We start from the raw sequence: 17,050 nt of genomic DNA on the forward strand, positions 1-17,050 counted from the left end.
GCTCCAGCTGCAGGTCAGCTCCTTGTCCACGCGGGGGCTATGCAAGACTGCGCTGGCTGGAAGGACGCCGCTAAAGCTCTTGGTATCTGGACCTAGAAAAGCAGGTCTGTGCTCTCCCTTCGCTTGTGCTGTCTTCATGCACCTTAGTTATCATTTGAGAGCACAACACAGCGATGAAAACTGTAAAACTGCTAAAGCATGAGCTCAACGCTCAGTGTTACACACCAGGAAAGCCAATTAACTTGAATAGGAAGTGGTTTTTAATGTGCGCTTGGGGATTACGTGCTAACTGGAGGTGGGGGAAATTGGTGCGTACCCTTTCCATCTTGTTTGCTGATGCTTGAAATATCACCGTGTCTCGGTGCAATGCTGGTTTTCACTTAGCTCAGGTTGTCTAATGCATAATAATAAGTACTTAACACGTGCAGGTGTTGATATATAAATGTGTACCACGCATCCAGAAACCAACTTTTAATGAGGAGTAGAAGTGTATTAAACTACACTGCAAATGCAAAGGTTTTGTTTCTAGTTTATTTCAGTGAGTAATAATGAATGATACCTGGCTTAAAAAAAAAGACAAAGTTTCTGGAAAGAGATTGAATTTCTTTTGTATTGATGTGCATGTTCCTTAAATCCTGCTGTTCAGGCTGAAGTCACTGAGATTGATAAACAAATGGGTATAATGCTAAAGCCTTTCTCTTAGATAATTTGAGAAAATAACTATGATTCATAGGCTTACCGTCCTATGATAATGATTTTTCTTGTAAAGTTTGGGAGATGAAGTCAACTAGCCAAGTGGTATTTAGGTATTTATAGAAGCTCTTTCCAGTAACTGTATTTTTTCATCAGGTTATTAATTATGGCAGTATGTGAGTGATAGGGCTCCTTGCAGACTTGGGTGGAGTATGTGAATGCTCCCTGGGCCTGACGAGGTATTTCCACCTGTTCTAACAGAGTCGTTCTGCTGGGCTCAGTGAAACTAGTCTGTGCAAGTTAGCAAATGCAACAAGACTACTAAATATGTGCCAGGACAATTGCTAATTCAAGAGAAATGCAGTGGAAGAAAAAAAAAGCTTTCATAGAAGAGGGGAAAAATGCTACAGTTTTAATGTTTATGAATTTAGGGGCTTGGGGGTTGGTTTGTTGTTTTAGCCTATTTCTAGATTTCCAGCTGGCACCAACAATTATTCCTCAGTGAACTCTACCATTGCTTATTTTCAAAATATTAATTGTGAATTAGAAGTAGTATTTATATTTTTCACCCTTTTTTAATCAATTCCAGAATGCATATTTTTCTTTCCAGAAGGACTTTTTTTTTCCATTCATCAGGTGTGTTGAAAGAGTAGTGCATAACTGTGCACAGAATTTTAAGATTATTTAGTTGCTCGGGGAGCAGGTTTGGAAGGGATGGCTTCTCCTTGGACACAGTGCGTGCACGGAATGAAACTGTTATCAAGGTAGTGTCATGAATGCACAAATTCCTCTGGGATTATGGTCGTCTTCTGTTCCGCTTCTTACTCTAAATCCTATGCATAGTTAACTCACTGAAGGGGGAAAGGGCTACATTATTGTTTTTGGTTAATATTCTTGAAGACTTTAATTACGGTACCTTCTCAATCATAAGAAAAAGTGACTGGATCAATTTTAGAGAGAGCAATTTTCCCACATCTCAGTCAGTGCATCTTCAAATTTGATTATCTTTTACACTGAAAATTTCTACATTTAGTAGAAGAAAAAAGATTTTTAAAAGAAAGTTCTGTTTTAAATAAACAACAAAATTACAAACTGCTTAAATTGTTTTAAGCTGTAAGTATGAAAAATCATTCACGCTTGCAGTTCTGATACTGTATAATGTCCTCTTTTTTGATAAAACTGCTCCAGAAATTGCTTAGACCTTACTGCAAATGCTTAACTAAAATCAGCTGCAATTAAGTAAAAAATAATTCAAAATTTTGGTAGCATTTATAAATAAATGAGAATCTTCAGGCCTCTTTTTTTTTTGCTGCTTTCCTTCTCCGTATCTAACTTTGCAAAATTCAGAATTTTTAGTCAACTCTCACATTTTTGTAAGAAATACCTTGATAAAAATACTGCTACTGCTGGTATTGTGCAAAAGATAAAATTCTCGGTGGGAGCAGAAGTGGAATGAGTGCATGGTCAAGCCCCCAGCTGCAGGTCTGTCTTGGAGCTATCCGTAGAGCTGTGGCTGCTTTGGTCAGTGACTAGTAGAGCAATAGCTACCTCGAAGCTCGCGTTAGGGCACTTGGAGCTGTTTGCTAAGGCTCTGGACATAACGTTTAACTCTAGGAGCTCAGTAAGCTCACTTACGAATCGAGCGTATTCATGAATAAAAAGCATTTTGCTAATGTATTTTATCAGTTCTCCAAGTGATCTTGAGATGCACCTGCTATGTCTGTGTGATATTGGAGCCTGCCTGGGGCCCTGTTATGGCTACGTGTGGTTTATAATAAGGCATGCAGTCCCAGGCAGTTGATGAGGTGTTTGTGGGCTCATGCAGAACTGAAAAGATCTGCCTTTTCTGTTCTAGCAATTTTTTCTTTCCAGTACAGTAATTAAGATATTTTTAAGATTGAACATGATCACCAAACAAATCTACTATATATATATCTTTTAAAAGTTATTTGGCCAGCACCTTGGGATAATTTTATCTTAAGTAAACATACCAGTAGGATATACCTTGCTACTGACGCTTCTGTGTTAATATGGTATACAGCTGGAGCTCTTGATTTACATGAGTAACTTGGACATTTAGGGTGCAGGTCAGGAGCAGAAGGCTGGCACCTTGTGACACTGTGTGTCCCAGCTGTTTAACTGGAGCTTGCAGGTCCCTGGCAGGCTCTCTCTGGTATCCGCCAGGCCATGTCTTAGACAATTAGCCCAGGGTGTCTGAAATGCCCCTATGTCTGGCAGCTGAGTCTGCCCTTAATGACTTCATCTGCTTAACATCTTTATAACAACAGATACCTATCGTGGTACCTTAATTAGACATAATAGAAAGTGCCTCTTTTTTTTTTCCTAGTTATATTTGACATTCAGCCTGGCAAACGTAACAATAAAATTAGGTAGCTGCAAGCTTTTTTTAAAGAAAACTTCTAAAAAGGCAATCACTGAAGAAGAGGCAGATTCACTGGATTTTACTGAACATATCTGCAAAGCCCTTCTGCTGTTTGCTTGTTGACTCTACCTGAAAGCCTCTCAGCAATACCCTGTAATTAAAGTTTAAGAAGAGCACTTTTTCTTTGATGTAAACAGTCATCCAGGTCCAGTCACATGCAGTCTTAAACCATTATTCCCTTCAGAGTGTAGTCAGTCCCTGAAAACTTGAAGAATATAACATTTCTTCATTCAGCAGTACCCAGAGGGAAGCAGTGGCAGGTGGAAGAGTGTATTCTTTATTATTTCAAAGAACAGCCTCAAAGGAGAGAAACCAGATTCCAGGGAGTAAAAGCTTGATGTTATAGACTGGGATTATATTATTTGAAACGAGGGAGGCTGCCAGCAGAATGGTGGGTGGTAAGTGCAGTGATGCGTCTGTCTGGTCTTCTCTATAGACCTCCTTGCCACATCCCATGCAAGGCCACCTCCGTGCTGGCAAATGTTTTATGAGCATTCATCTACGTCGTCTCCCTGAACACCGTAAACAATATGTAAGAAAAATGCTTTCCCATTGACAGAACTGCATCGGATCCAGGAATTTCACCAATGCAGCAACATCACTTTAGGGTACACGCACTGTGGCAAAGGTCTAAATAATGTTGAACATGGTTGTGTAGAGTGGGCAAAGGTCTAAAGGCATTGAACGCGGTCGTGTAGGCTGGCCAAAGGTCTGAATGTGTTGGATGCGGTTACATAGAGCTGGCCTTGAAGCCCCAGCTGACTCTTCTTCTCCATTGGGATGCCTGCTATCAAAGGTTTGGGTATCTGCTATATATAAACACGTTGTGAAACCAAATACCATAGGATATTACAGAGCTGAGAAGAGTACATGGGTTTAAAAATAAAGTAAGAAAAAAAATGAATGGAGGCGTTACCTGCTGGCAGTTACTCAAGTGCAAATTTCAGAAGAGGTGTCCAAGCAGCTGCTTGATGCTAAAGAAGCATACTCTCAGCTTCCAGTAACCTGATTGTTCTGCTCGAGTGCTCATCGTCTCAACCGGAAGCAGGGTATGGGTTGCACGAGACAGAGCTGGCCTTGCATCTCATAAGGACACAGCGACCTTCCTTTCTGTCTTCAGCAGTAGCTGAGATGTTTATGCAACAGTACGTGGTGCAGAGCGTGTGCACGTGTTCTGGCCCTCTTTCATCTGTAAAAGTAGATTTATGTTGCCCGTCTAAAAGGGTTGAAGCAGCGATTAACATGCCAGATTTTAGTTCTGTATGTATTTATTTCAAAGTAACATGGTTTTGAAGGTGTCCTTCAGCATAAGGTGATAGGTCACTGCTGCAGGACCGCTGACATTATAACTGGTTTAAGTTACGTTCTTTGGAAGTGCTTGTTGTAACCAAGTCCCAGAGGAGCAGCAGGCCCTTCTCAGTCAAAAAATGAGGCATGGTCTCGAGGAATTAGCCCAGCAGTCAAACTCACTCCTTTGAGAGTGGGGACTCCTTGGAAAAGGTTTGTTGGGGGAGGGCAGGGAAATGAAGAATAAGTAGTACTTGGGAGGATGAGGAGGGTGGTTTCCTTACAGTAAAATCTTTGTTATTGTTAATTGGGCGTTTTCCTTATTCCCCAAGACTAGGAATAAAAGATTGTAAGAGAATTTTCTGCTGGTGGTTCTTTGTATTTATCATTCTGGTTGGCAAAAGGCTCAACCACTCTACGTTGATGTCCTGAGTCTTAAATGTTGCACTGACTGCTGCAAAGCTTTTTAACCTCGTGTGGTCGTAAATACGAGGAAAGCTCAGGATAAAGCTGAGTGGACAAGATACTAACCTGAGGTCACTTTCCACGTCACAGTGAAAGCTGTTTTTTCGCTGTGGGGTTTTCTTTTTCATTCAAACCTTGTTCTGCCCTCTGTCGGTAGTTCGTAGTATTGAGATAGAAATGATGTTACGTTACTTTAATGGTGGAGTTGTCTGTGCTGGCTTGCTGCTTGTAGTCTGCTTTATGAAACAAGAATTCGAATTCCTATCATTAATCAAATTTCTCACCACAGGTTACTGCTGCGCCCATTACTTTTATAATGTATATTGCATGAAGATGTGTAGTAAATGCACTAATTTTGGCCTTAGTGCACAGAGTACAAGTTATTATCCAAGGAATGGTTATTCCATCCTTCAAAGCCATATTTACTTTCAGAAGGCAAGCAAATTTCTGTTTTTTGGCAGGCAAGCTGATTCATGAAGTCAAGTGCTTGAGTTAAGAAATGCTGGTACTGAGGATGCCTGTGCAATTTTAATGCTACCCTTGCTGCATGCGTATGCATTTATGATGTCTGTACTTAATTAGATTGCACAGTATTTTCCTCCACGTAGTTTTTTTTTTTAATGTTGCACATTTAATGAGCGGTCATCCTATGCACTTGTTTCCTCTGTGACATAGCCACCTCTGGAGTGCTCTTCTCCAAGGCAGCCTTCAGATGATAGATCTTTCTCTTTCTAACCGCTTCCCAGTTTCAGAAGGAAATGAAGCAGGAAGCATAAATCACAATTCTTTTGCTGTGAACTTGGTTCACCTCTTGAGGAGGTTCATCCTTTGCATTGCATAAGCCAAGGGACCTAAAAGGAAAAAACGCGTAATACGTGTGTGGATGGAAGAGAAACAAGGATCGCACAGACTGCTTCAATTCTGATACATCCAAATTTCTTAAGTATCTGGCATTACAATCTTTATATTCTTTTAATATTACCTGGATGGGATTAAGATACCTGAAGTCTTGAGAAAGCCAGCCTAAAACATCAGAAACTTCATCCCGTCTCATCATACCTCAGCTTTGGAGAGCTATGGCAGCTGTGAGCAAGGCCAGAGCCTGCAGATCCACTTCTGCCAGTTGCATTCATAAAGCAGTCAAGGTAGAGATAAATTCACTCTGATTTTATTGGCGATAATAGTGGGACATATATTTGACAGTGAGTTTCATAGATAAATGCAGGAGAGTGATGAAAGGCAGTGCAGGGTTTTGTGAACACGATCGAGGGGCTCTTACAATCCTTCCAGCTTATCGCCATCCTGGTTTCCATTTCACAAGTGCCACTTCTCCATCCCGGCTAGGTTCCTTGCCTCAGAAGCCCTCAGTTTCTGCCTCAGCTCGCCTCCTTCGTTGTTTAAGTCCCTGCCTGCTCCCAAGCCCACTCTTCCTTCCTCAGGCTCTTGTTCCAGTCTTGATTTAACCTCTGCTACCTCTAGTCTGAATCACAGAGTCCCATTGCAGGTTTCAAGCCATTTTGACTTTCAGATCTCTGAAAAACTTTCCATTGATGGGAGCTGTAATTTAACCATGCTGACAACAGGAATTTCCTTCTTAGCTACTTACTGCAGGACCTTTCAAAGTAGTTGCACGGCACCGTCACGGCTGCTTTACCGAGCCGTTTGCTGTTCTCACTGCCTGTCAGATCTGGCAATAAATGTTCACCGAGTGAACAAACAAGTGGACTAGTCCAGGAGTAGGATGAGTCTTTGGTAATAGCTGTTTATCTGACCCACAACTTCTAGGTGTAATTAACCAGCCGGCAGCTGTCATCGCAATTTTCCGGGGGCCTGGCTGCCATCGGGGAGTCGCTGTCTGCGTGTGTGTTGGCAGAGGAGGCTCAGAGATGGAGCTGGAAGGTGCTGTGTGGGGGGGAAAAAGCAAGCTGTTACTCTAATGTAGAGCAGCTGAGATCTGCATTTTCCCTGGCCCCAAGAGACCACCAGGTCTGACTTTCAGACTTGCTACAGAAGAGTGCCTGTGGCAGAAAGGTCCTTGCTATGCACCAGCTTTGCTCCCATGGACAGGACAACCTCCGAGCCTGGGAGTGTGACTTCGGGGGAGGAGAACCAGGGCTACAATCAAAGTCACTTTTCCATCATATTTATCTGGAAAAAAAAGAGCAACTGCAGTTCTTTGAGGAAAAGGGAAGGAGATTTCATTATACAGTAACTCAGTAGGGAGCTCAAATAATGATTACCAAGGATGTGAAACCCCATGCCTGTTTGTGCTGCAGCCCCGCTAAGACCCCAGGAGATCCTGAAAGCAGAGAGAGAAACAAGGGCACCAGAGGCCCTGTAGGCTGTTGGACAAGGCTCCCGTCCTCTAGCTGATCTCTCAAGTCACTGGCTGAAGCCTGTCCAGAAAGCAGGGGCTGCTCTGCTTGCCTGTGGTGTTTCAGCAGCTCGGTGGAGGAGCCTGCACAGGTTCAGCTGTCTGCTCATCACAGGGCACGAAGGACGGCAGGTAACTCCCGGGCACCCCGTGTGTCACGCTCCATCTGCCTGGTTAAATCGCGCTGTTTGGTGGATCAGGCTGTACAAAGAGCTGCGGTGTCTGGATCCCGGTGCAAAACATCCTTAGGCGACCTCCTCCCAAACAGGTAACCTGCTTTTAGGTACCGACTGCAGGAGGAAACTGTTTCCTACCTGGAGAAGGGGGTAGGAGGGCAGCTGCCTCCGTAGCCTCATCCAGCAGTAATTACTGGTTGTTGCAGTGAGCTGGTGCTCGTGGTTTCCTGTGGGCAGGGAAGTTGTGTGCCTGTGTTAAGCCATAAATACGAAGGCTGGGACTTCCACAAAGCACTGAACTATGAGAGAGCTGTGTACTGCTTTTACTGCTTTCCTGAACCGCCGCTTTTTTTAGCCAAAAACTTGAAAATGAGCTTATTAACAAGGTTGAATGGATACTAATTGCATCCTTATGGTGTTTCCCAAGAAAGTTACAAACTTTTAAACAAGCACTAACAACATGCTTGTTCGCTCTGAGGAGAGGAGTCAGGTATTTACACGGATGAGCCGTCCTTGGACTTCAGCAGTAGGTAGGAGACTCTGGACATATCCAAATCCCAACTTGTTGCCCCCCCCCAAGTGCAAAATCGTGTTTTTTGTTTGGGTTGTTAAATGCATTAGATTTAATTTGGTGGGGTTTTTTTTGAGTTCTTTTGTCTGCTTTAATTTTATTAACACTTCCATTTTTCTTCACTTTCTGACTTCAGCCATTGATGGATTTCTAAAAACTGATGAGAGACAAAGACTCGCAAAGGAGAGAAGAGAAGAAAGAGAGAAATACCTTGGTAAGATGGCAGGAGGTGCATGTATTATTTATGTATATGTGCTGATAGGCTTAAATTAATTGTGACATTTTTTTCTGTTCTGAATTCTAAACCCTGTCTATTGCTAGTCTTTATTGCTTGTATTACTTCTTTAAAACTAGCCTATGCCTTCTTTGATTTCCATTCTATAGTTAACGTGCAAGGTGCTAACTTGGGTTTCTGATTTGTAAAAGAAAAAAAAGACTAAATAATCCTTGTGTAGTATTTATAATACATATGATGATTTGCTGAAACAGCCTCAGTTTTAGCCTATTAAGTTTTAGCCATATTAAAAGATACTATGGAGCTGTTCAGTATGGCGTAAAGGTGAATATTTTTCTGACAGTTTCAAAATGATTAATCTTCTTTCAAGGGAATGAAAAAATCTATCAGTTCATTGTTTTTTAAAGAGTCAGTTATTTTTAATGTACTAACACCTCCAAGGGAATGTCAGGGAAATTTTGTGAGAGGGAAGAATGAACTGTTTAAACTTTTTTTAATGCGTGTGCACGCGTATATAAAGTTTAAAAAATAATAATAATAATTAAACTGATTTTCCTCAGTGCAGTAACCAGAAAGGCCAGTAGCACCATTCCTTAAGGCTACTTGAGATTACTTCTCAAAGGGAATTGCCAACATTTTGGTTTTGTAAAATTTAGGTTTGCCATGTATTTTGAGGCAATGGTAACTGAAACACTGTGGACACCTGTGGAAAGAATCATAGGAAAGTACTGTTTTCCTTGCAATAAGTAAATAAACTGTTGACTGTTTCCTGATAAAACCTGAGGCCTGAGATTTGATGTTTTTTAGTTCAGTGAGCTTGGTGAGCAAGATTTCTTTTTGTAGTTCCTGTGAAAATGTGCTTAGTGAGGACTTAGGTTTTAGTAGTTAATCTCCCTGGAGGTTTTGTCCACATGGGGCATGCACCAGCCTAAGGTTTTATCTCCTATAGCTATATTCAGTCCAAACTACCTCTTTTTTCTTCTTTATTATCCCTGCTTTGCTGGCTCCTGAGTAAGCGATATGAGTAGTAGGTTGGAAAGGACTTGGATTAAAACGCAGAAGAGAAGATGGGAGGAAAACTGGAGAATCTGGGAGTGGCTGGCCTAGGGGATTTGGAAGGTGTTGGTTGCGGTTCTTATAACCAGACACTGTACATGCCTTCTGGAAAGATACATATATATATATATAGAGAGAGAGAGAGAGAGAGAGAGAGACCATTTCTAGAATAGGGAGCTCTGGATTTTGACCTCAGTAGCTTTTTGTCTACAGCAGATTTATTTCAGAAGTTCAGAAAAAAAATGTAGAGTTCCCCAGAAGGACAAATATTTATGCAGACAGCAGGTATTTTGCAGCAATACAGAATAACCTTCTCATGAAAGCCAAAATTCATTAGGTAGTGGTGTAGTATCCCTGAATCAAGAAACAAGAATTGTATTTATGTCTGTGATGACAGAATGGTTTGCTTCTCTGTCCAGAATGTGTCCCGGGTTTCACCTACATACTCAAAAGGTAATTTTAGCACAATCTCTGGACACCTCACTCTATTTTTGGTTTTTATCAACTCCAGCATGCTGTTTTCACCTGTTCTGCATAACGTAGCTAGTAGTCATCAATAATTAGTGACCGGTCATTTGTTTTCCACTGTCTCTGAGGTAACTACTTGTTGACAAATCCAAGTCTTCATTCTTAAGAGTCCAGGCTCACCTACAGCACTAACACCCCTCTCATGTTGACCTGCCCTGCAGTGGAAGAAAAATAGTGAGTTCTCACAAGACAAAAGGGGAAGACAGCCCCAACCATACTACTAACAAGAATAAGGCAGACGGCATTTTGTAAAGCAGGTTGGACACGAGGAATTATCTTACAAGGGTCTGCTATTCAAGAGGAAGAAATGCGTCTGCTGGGAAAGGATCTGGTGTTAGGGGGACTCTGACTTGCTGACAGAGCGATACTAGAAGGGACTGAAGGCCACAGCTGTGGTTAAAGAGCTGGGGGGCAAGGAGCTGAGGGCAAAAGGCTGATCTACGAAGAGGGAATTGAGAGAGCTCAGCAGGAGCCTAGGACTGATGGGGAGAAGCTGAAAGCAAGAATGCTTGAAGGGTGATAATTTGCTGGGCAGGGAAACAGTGACTGAAAAAGTCGACTGGGGCTGAACAGGTGAGCAGAATGAAGGACCAGCTCTTGTATAAACCATGCTAATTCAGGATTTCCATAACTTTCAAGTTCTTAGCCTGGCAGCTGTGATAATATTCTCTCTTACATATTGGCTGTATGTATGTTGGTATGACGTTACAGGTCGGTGTGTATGAAGGCATGCTTACTGACCTCTTTTGTGCCTTTTATGGAACGCACTTGCACAAGAACTGGGTTTTTCTTCACCATTTGTCACATTAACTTCTGTTACCTATGCACCCTGTATAAACCTGAAGCAACAGTCCTGTTTGTAATGTTGCAGTCTGAATTTCTGTAGCAACAAGGTAATGTCTCAAGGGGATTATGACTCTAGTTGGAAGAAACAACTGGACAAACTCTCAATAATAAAAAAAAATATTTTCTTTTACTGCCTGGAGCCTATAACAGCATAGCATCAAATTATGAACAGAATGGTGTATTTTCAAAGCTTCATGGAAAGTTTAGCTTCTATTTTTATGTATTTATTTTGAAGGTAGCCCTTTAAAGAGAAACACAGTTTTAAAGAAATTCCAAGGGCTTTTGCTTCAACATAAGAAATTGATTCACTTCAAAACCTAGTGGGAACATTTGTTATGTCTGAAAAAAAAAAATTGGCTTTGAGCTACAGAGGGATTAGAAGGATTTATGTATATTTATATATATATATAAAAGAATTGTTAAATATTATGCATAGTGTCTTTACACGAGTTGGGGAACAAATTGTCACCTTATGTACGAAGGGCTTCCATATTAATTAGTGTATCAGTTGAATTTATTAATCATTTAAGCATTTCTATGCACTGTGTTTTTAATCTTAGTGCACTAAAAGAGCCTATATACGTGTTTGTTATTTTACTCTATTGCGTCATGCTATCAAGTAATTTTAAAGTAGGAGAAAATTTGCATTAAGTGAAACACGTGTTTTTCTCTGCCTAAGCTGCTAGAGAACAGCAGATACTGGAGAAGGAGAGGAGAGCAAAACTTCAATATGAAAAGCAAGTGGAGGAACGATGGAGAAGGTTGGAGGAACAGAGGCAGAGAGAGGAGCAGAAGAGAGCAGCTGTTGAAGAAAAGCGGAGGCAAAAGCTTAAAGAGGAGGAGGTAAGGTCCACTGGGATTCATACAGCAGAGCAGCTGTATCTGTTAGCACTACAGATAGTGGAATATTGACGTGCACAGCAGGTTTCTCTTTTTTCTTTTTTTTTGTCCCAGAGACGAATGGACATTACTTTGTGAACTGCATCCATGCATCACCACAGCCACAAATACTCTACTACTGCTTGTACATCAAAAACATTTTTCCAAGATTTTGTCTGTTGATTTTTGTCTGATCTTACAAAATAGTCATCTACTTACACTAATATATTTGGGATTCTGATTGTCAGATGATAAAGCAGCAACGTCTCAGAAGGTGCTTTTAAAGATGAGTGTTTCCATAAATTGACAAGATTTTATTTACACTTTCATAAATACAATTTCAGTTGCACAGGCAGTGTAAACAAATGAGTATTTTTTTTTCCTTGGTAACATATAATCAGAAATTCTTAAAGTAGTGACGAATCTAGTCTGATTTAAATTTGTAGAACAGAAATAATCATACCTCTCTTCTACTTTCTCCACTGAGATCATTTAAGGTTCTTTTTTCTGCTCTAGTGGGTCCAATTTCTGATGCTGATCTCTGATTGCAATGTGTGTGTGTGTGTGTGTGTCTCCCTTCACCACATTCTGTAGAAAACACCAGCACTGCGACTGCAACTGATAAAGAATTAATGATTTTTGGAAAAGGGGGCAGTGGTTTAGGGATTAAAAAAAAAAAAAAAAGGCTCTAGAAATCTGCATTTATTAACCCCCCCACCCACCCACACCCACACACCTTTTGATCAAATATCTTTGCAAACGAGATAAAACATTTCCACGTGGGATCAGAATAACACAATCCTTTGTGTGTGTGTGGTGTTTCTTTCCTCCTGTGTTTGATCTTAATTTTCTTTCCAGGTTACAGTAAATTATATCCTGCCATTCCTCTTTAAACTGTAACATACTGTTTCTGGCTTCTGCATAATAGCTGAGAATTCATTTTAAAATGTTTTGTCATGTGAATCATTTCAAATTTTGTTACGAAGGATGACAAAAATGGAAACAAAGGCTTAGGAGGTCTATCTCCTTCCACAGTAACATCATTGACCTGATGTTCTCCTTCCCCAGTACTTCCAGCTGTGATAACCTTTTGGAGCTAAGCAAAATCAATCTCCTTCATGGGGGACGTAGAGGAAAGTGGCAAGTACAAACACTTCCAAATCCCTGTCCTCAGAAATTGCACTGGAGGCGGGCAGGGAAGGGGAGAGGTGTGGGCAATGTGCGCAGCTTGCCTGCTTTGCCTGCCTGCATGACTTACCCACGCTGGAGAAATCGGAGTGTGGGTCGTAAGATGTGAGAGAGGCTGTGTCAGGTCAGACCCAAAGGTCTGTTCTGAGGGGAGCCACATCTCCTGTAATGGCCTCCTGCATTTGTCCAGAGGTGGGTGTAAGAAGAGGCCAAAGCCTATGGTGATATTTTTCAGGAGTTAATTCCCCAGTATCAGCAAGTCTGTTCTCACCTAAACAGCTCCCCAACATCCAGCTCTCATACTGGGAGACTACTTTAATGACTGGAGAAAGGGTTGTTACCTCCAAGCTTGTGGTCACTGAATGAATACCAACACTCAAAAATCTGCTCATTCAGCCCATCCTTCAAGCTTAAACTGTCCAAAGCCTTGCGTAGGCTGAGGAAGGGCTAATGGGGGCAGGAGGACAGGAGAGGGTGCGTGCTTGTTTGGGCTTGGATTAGACCTGATGGATGGGAAGATCCAGGAGTTTCTGAAGGAGGGAAGGGTACATGGAGTAATAATCTGTAGAAAAAGGGAGGATGAGGGAGGAAGGGAGTCAGGAAGGGGAGACACCACCACCTCCTGGCTTCACGTCACAGTTACTCGTCATTCTCTCATTTCTCGAACTCCACTTGAATTTTACTAAAGGATCTGCCAAATCCACCCTCCAGCTCTGACGAGCCATGGGTTTCTCCCCTCAAATCCCATATATACAGTAGTAGTGGAGGTCTGAGTAAGGACAGTGATGAAGTCGCAGCTCCATGGGCATTGCAAATCACTCACTGCACCTGAGTCATTCTGGACATTTGAGGTTGTCTTTACTGGAAGAGCTTTGAGCCTGTATTTCCCACACCCTGTGGGTTTGTGACCTGGCCAGTGAGCCAGCATACTACAGCCCGTGCTTGGTGTTTCTCCTTTTAAGACTGGTTTACTTGGGTGGGGACTGGAGCACTGATTTTTACCTGCCCATCAGGTGTCTGAAGTGTCAAATAGAGAGATTTTGTTCCTTGCTGTCTGCCTTATTGGTTATCCTTCATGTCCTCCTTGGGTCTTTTTTTTTTTGGCTTTTTAGCACAGCAGAAGGCAGTGCATATTTGTGACAGGAACAGGTTATATAAATCTCACTCTAAAAGTATTGTTGTGTCTGTAAGAGTTTGAGAAGTGAATGGCTCTGGTTCATTTTGTACATTAGAGCTTTCTATGCTCGGCTGCTTTGTATGCAAAGGACTTGTCAAAGAGGAGGTGACCAAAATTTGATTTATTTTGCTTTTTTCTTCCTCTCCACTGCCAGATAAGAGGTGGCAATTTTATAGTTTGTATTAATGGAAATGGAGGTGTTCTAGCAGAGTTTTTCTCCAGGGCAACTAGAGCTTCCTTGGAGTACAATGGAAGTGTTGCCAATTCCTGAGGCAGAAACTGAATAAATGTCTCTGAAAATCCTTGCTGAAAGTCCTTGCTCTACGTTGACTGCACCTTTCATATCTGGAGAGGTATTCGGTGGCAGCACCCTTCCCTCCATATTCTTTTTGAAGCTGCCTTCTCCTTAGTGTAAGCAATCCCTGAGCCTTGAGGAAAGAAGTGTGGTGGTGTTCAACTGAAGGTATTAATGAGTTGCTTTAAGCAGCAAGCAGCCAGTTGGAGCTGGGGCTATATAAAAGCAAAGCTGGTCCTCGTTTGGTTATTTTTTTTCCCTTTTCCCACCTTGAAGCTTCCATGTGCTTTGGAAGTGCACTGTAAATAAACGCCTTATTACACGTAGCGTATCGAGAAGTCTCTTTAGAAGCAGTGTTCTTCTGCTCATGTAGTCCATGAAACAATACGTGGCCCATACAAGTGATGTTTGTTAAGGGTAGTAGTGTGAATAGGAGCAATAGCATCCATATAGTCAAAGATTAGTTTTTAATAAAACCATCAGATACTGTTAAGAAGGGAACTGATAACGTTAGTACTGATCCTACCAACATACCAATGTTTAAATGAACAGCTACTAGTAAAAAGCTAGACAGCATCAAATCTAGTCCAGCATGCCAACTTAAACAGATCAATGTTAAAAGGAAAAGAACATCCTACAGCACCGGGAAGACTCTTTTTAGTTAGATGTTTGTTTTGGTGTACATCCAGTGCTTGTTACATTAGGAAAAAAATATGTACTTAAACACAAGGTGGAAAAATCTTAGGATGGTATAGTGTCAGTTATTTACTTTCCAAATTATAATATATGTAATTAATAAACACCTTTCAAGCATCTTGTAGCAGCTCATATAACAAGTGGAATTCAGTTGCACAAGTAATACAGAAATTTTGCTGCAAGCTGGTTGAGATCGCTATGCAAGCAGTCTCTTGATTGCTCTGCAGTGGACGTGAGAAGAGTTTAGTCCTCTGTGCAACAATGAGCATCCTCTCTGCTGCTGTGTGCTCCCTCTCTGCCATTATTGCTGCTCCAGCTCCACACGTACGTACAGTAATGCAGAGCCTTCATTTGTCCCATCTTTTTATTCTCTGATGCACACACCCTTTTTCTATGTAAGTCTTCTCTTTATACACACCCATAATTTTAAATTGCTGGGGGTAGAAATGAGTTATATTCAGAAGGGGTAGTTAAAAAACAATTTTCTAAAATTTATTTCCTTTCTTTAAGTAGAAAACAACAGAGCTTTTTTGTTGTTACATGGAGGAGCCTCTCTAATATAAGATGAGGCCAACTGATAAGATCAGGAAACAGCTACTTACATACGGCACTGATGAATATATAAAAGAAAAGGAAGAGATTTTCCTCTCTAATCTTACATTTGGGTCTTTTAGATGTTTTATTGCAGGTTTAAGGGAGATTGTTTTAGAATTGTTTGCACAAAATGAGTCATAATACTTGTAAAATTATTTTTTCTTTGTTTTCGCATCTGTGTTGTGTTTTACATAAGTAAAAGGAAAGTACTTAAGTCAAATTATTTGTATTCACAGTTCAGTTTTTTTGTTTTGTATTTTAATTCAGGCAGTCCAAATGTTTGTTCTGTTGTTTAGTCTGAGAAAAACATGCATGAATAACTATATGGGCTTTGGAAAGCAACATGTTTGTTTAGTTACTAGCAGTAGATGGCTCTCTTTTTATGCTTTTACTCATTCTTAAGTTAACCCACGTGTGAAGCTTGTACATTATATATTTTTTGTGGAAGTTAACTATATATCCAGTGCAGAGTTTTTTCTCAATCTATAGCAATTAGAATTCCCAAACAAGGGTCAGATGGTTGGGTGTGTCTTTAAGAAGGTACCGTGTCTATAACATAGCAGGGGTTTTGCACAGTGTTTGCTGATGAAGAAACGCTTTGTCTTGCTGTTTAGTTTTTGTCACAAAAAGATCATTAATGTATGAGTTGTTTATGCTATGCTTCTGTGCATCTCAGTTGTTCTCTTTGTCTTTTTGGCTTTGTTTGACTTTTTAATTTAGGCATTCAGTCTTGTGCTAACTTAATGCTTTTTAATAACAGACCTTTCTTTGTGCAAAAGGTCTTCATATTGTTCTTTATCTAAGATATATCTGCAGGGTTTGTGATGTGGCTTAATCATTATGTTCTGTAGCACTTTAATGAAAGGCTCTTTGCAAATGAGAATAAATGATGGCTTCTCCACATTGTGTAATTGAAGATTTCAACCTCAGGATGTGTGTGGTTTGAGCTTTCATATATATATGTATATATGAAATATCATTTTTTTCTTTATATTATTTCATCATACATTGTTTGATTCTTAGAACAATGCCCTCATAGTAGGTGGTATAAGTGTATTCTGTGGTTTCCAAGCTGGAACATACTGCTGAGCTTTGCTCCGAGCAGCATTTAAAAAGGTCATAAATCACACAGATAATTGAAGCTTGTCTGCTTTCACACTATCTTTTTTTTATTAATGAGTAATAATATTAATTAGATATGGAAAGAAAAAAGATTCTGTAGAATTGTACACCTTAACAGGAAAGAAGTGGGAGGGTCATTTTACTTTGTTGCTAGGAAGGTATTTTGGGGTAAGAGCCATAGTAGAAAAAAAGTAATGAAAAGAAGTGAACTGCAGAGAAGAACTGGTGCTGAAATAACAGGTTTGGAAAGAGTACAGAAAAGGGACTGAAATAGAATGAAATTAATGTTGAGAGGTGTGTAGTTAAAAGTGGAAAATGTGAAGTTGAAATACTGAGTCAGCACACATTTTAAATGTGAAAAATTGCATCATTTAGTAGTAAGGAAAGAAAGATTGTAGCTAGCTACAGGACAGTGACTTTGAATT

The 17,050-nt window shown here is 40.6% G+C and overlaps 1 protein-coding gene across 7 annotated transcripts in view; it reads left to right on the forward strand.

Annotated features, from left to right (window-relative positions):
- Window positions 1–17,050, forward strand: part of MAP7D2 (MAP7 domain containing 2) — a 78,091-nt gene that overhangs the window by 33,012 nt on the left and 28,029 nt on the right. For all 7 annotated transcript variants that reach the window (XM_040532164.1, XM_040532180.1, XM_040532188.1 and 4 more), the window contains exons 2-3: window positions 8,146–8,223; window positions 11,354–11,517. In XM_040532164.1, the coding sequence (XP_040388098.1) occupies window positions 8,146–8,223; window positions 11,354–11,517 (242 nt within the window). The remainder of the gene's footprint in view (window positions 1–8,145; window positions 8,224–11,353; window positions 11,518–17,050) is intronic.

The sequence above is a fragment of the Cygnus olor genome, chromosome 1 (genome assembly GCF_009769625.2).
Source record: "Cygnus olor isolate bCygOlo1 chromosome 1, bCygOlo1.pri.v2, whole genome shotgun sequence".
NCBI classification, from domain to species: domain Eukaryota; kingdom Metazoa; phylum Chordata; class Aves; order Anseriformes; family Anatidae; genus Cygnus; species Cygnus olor.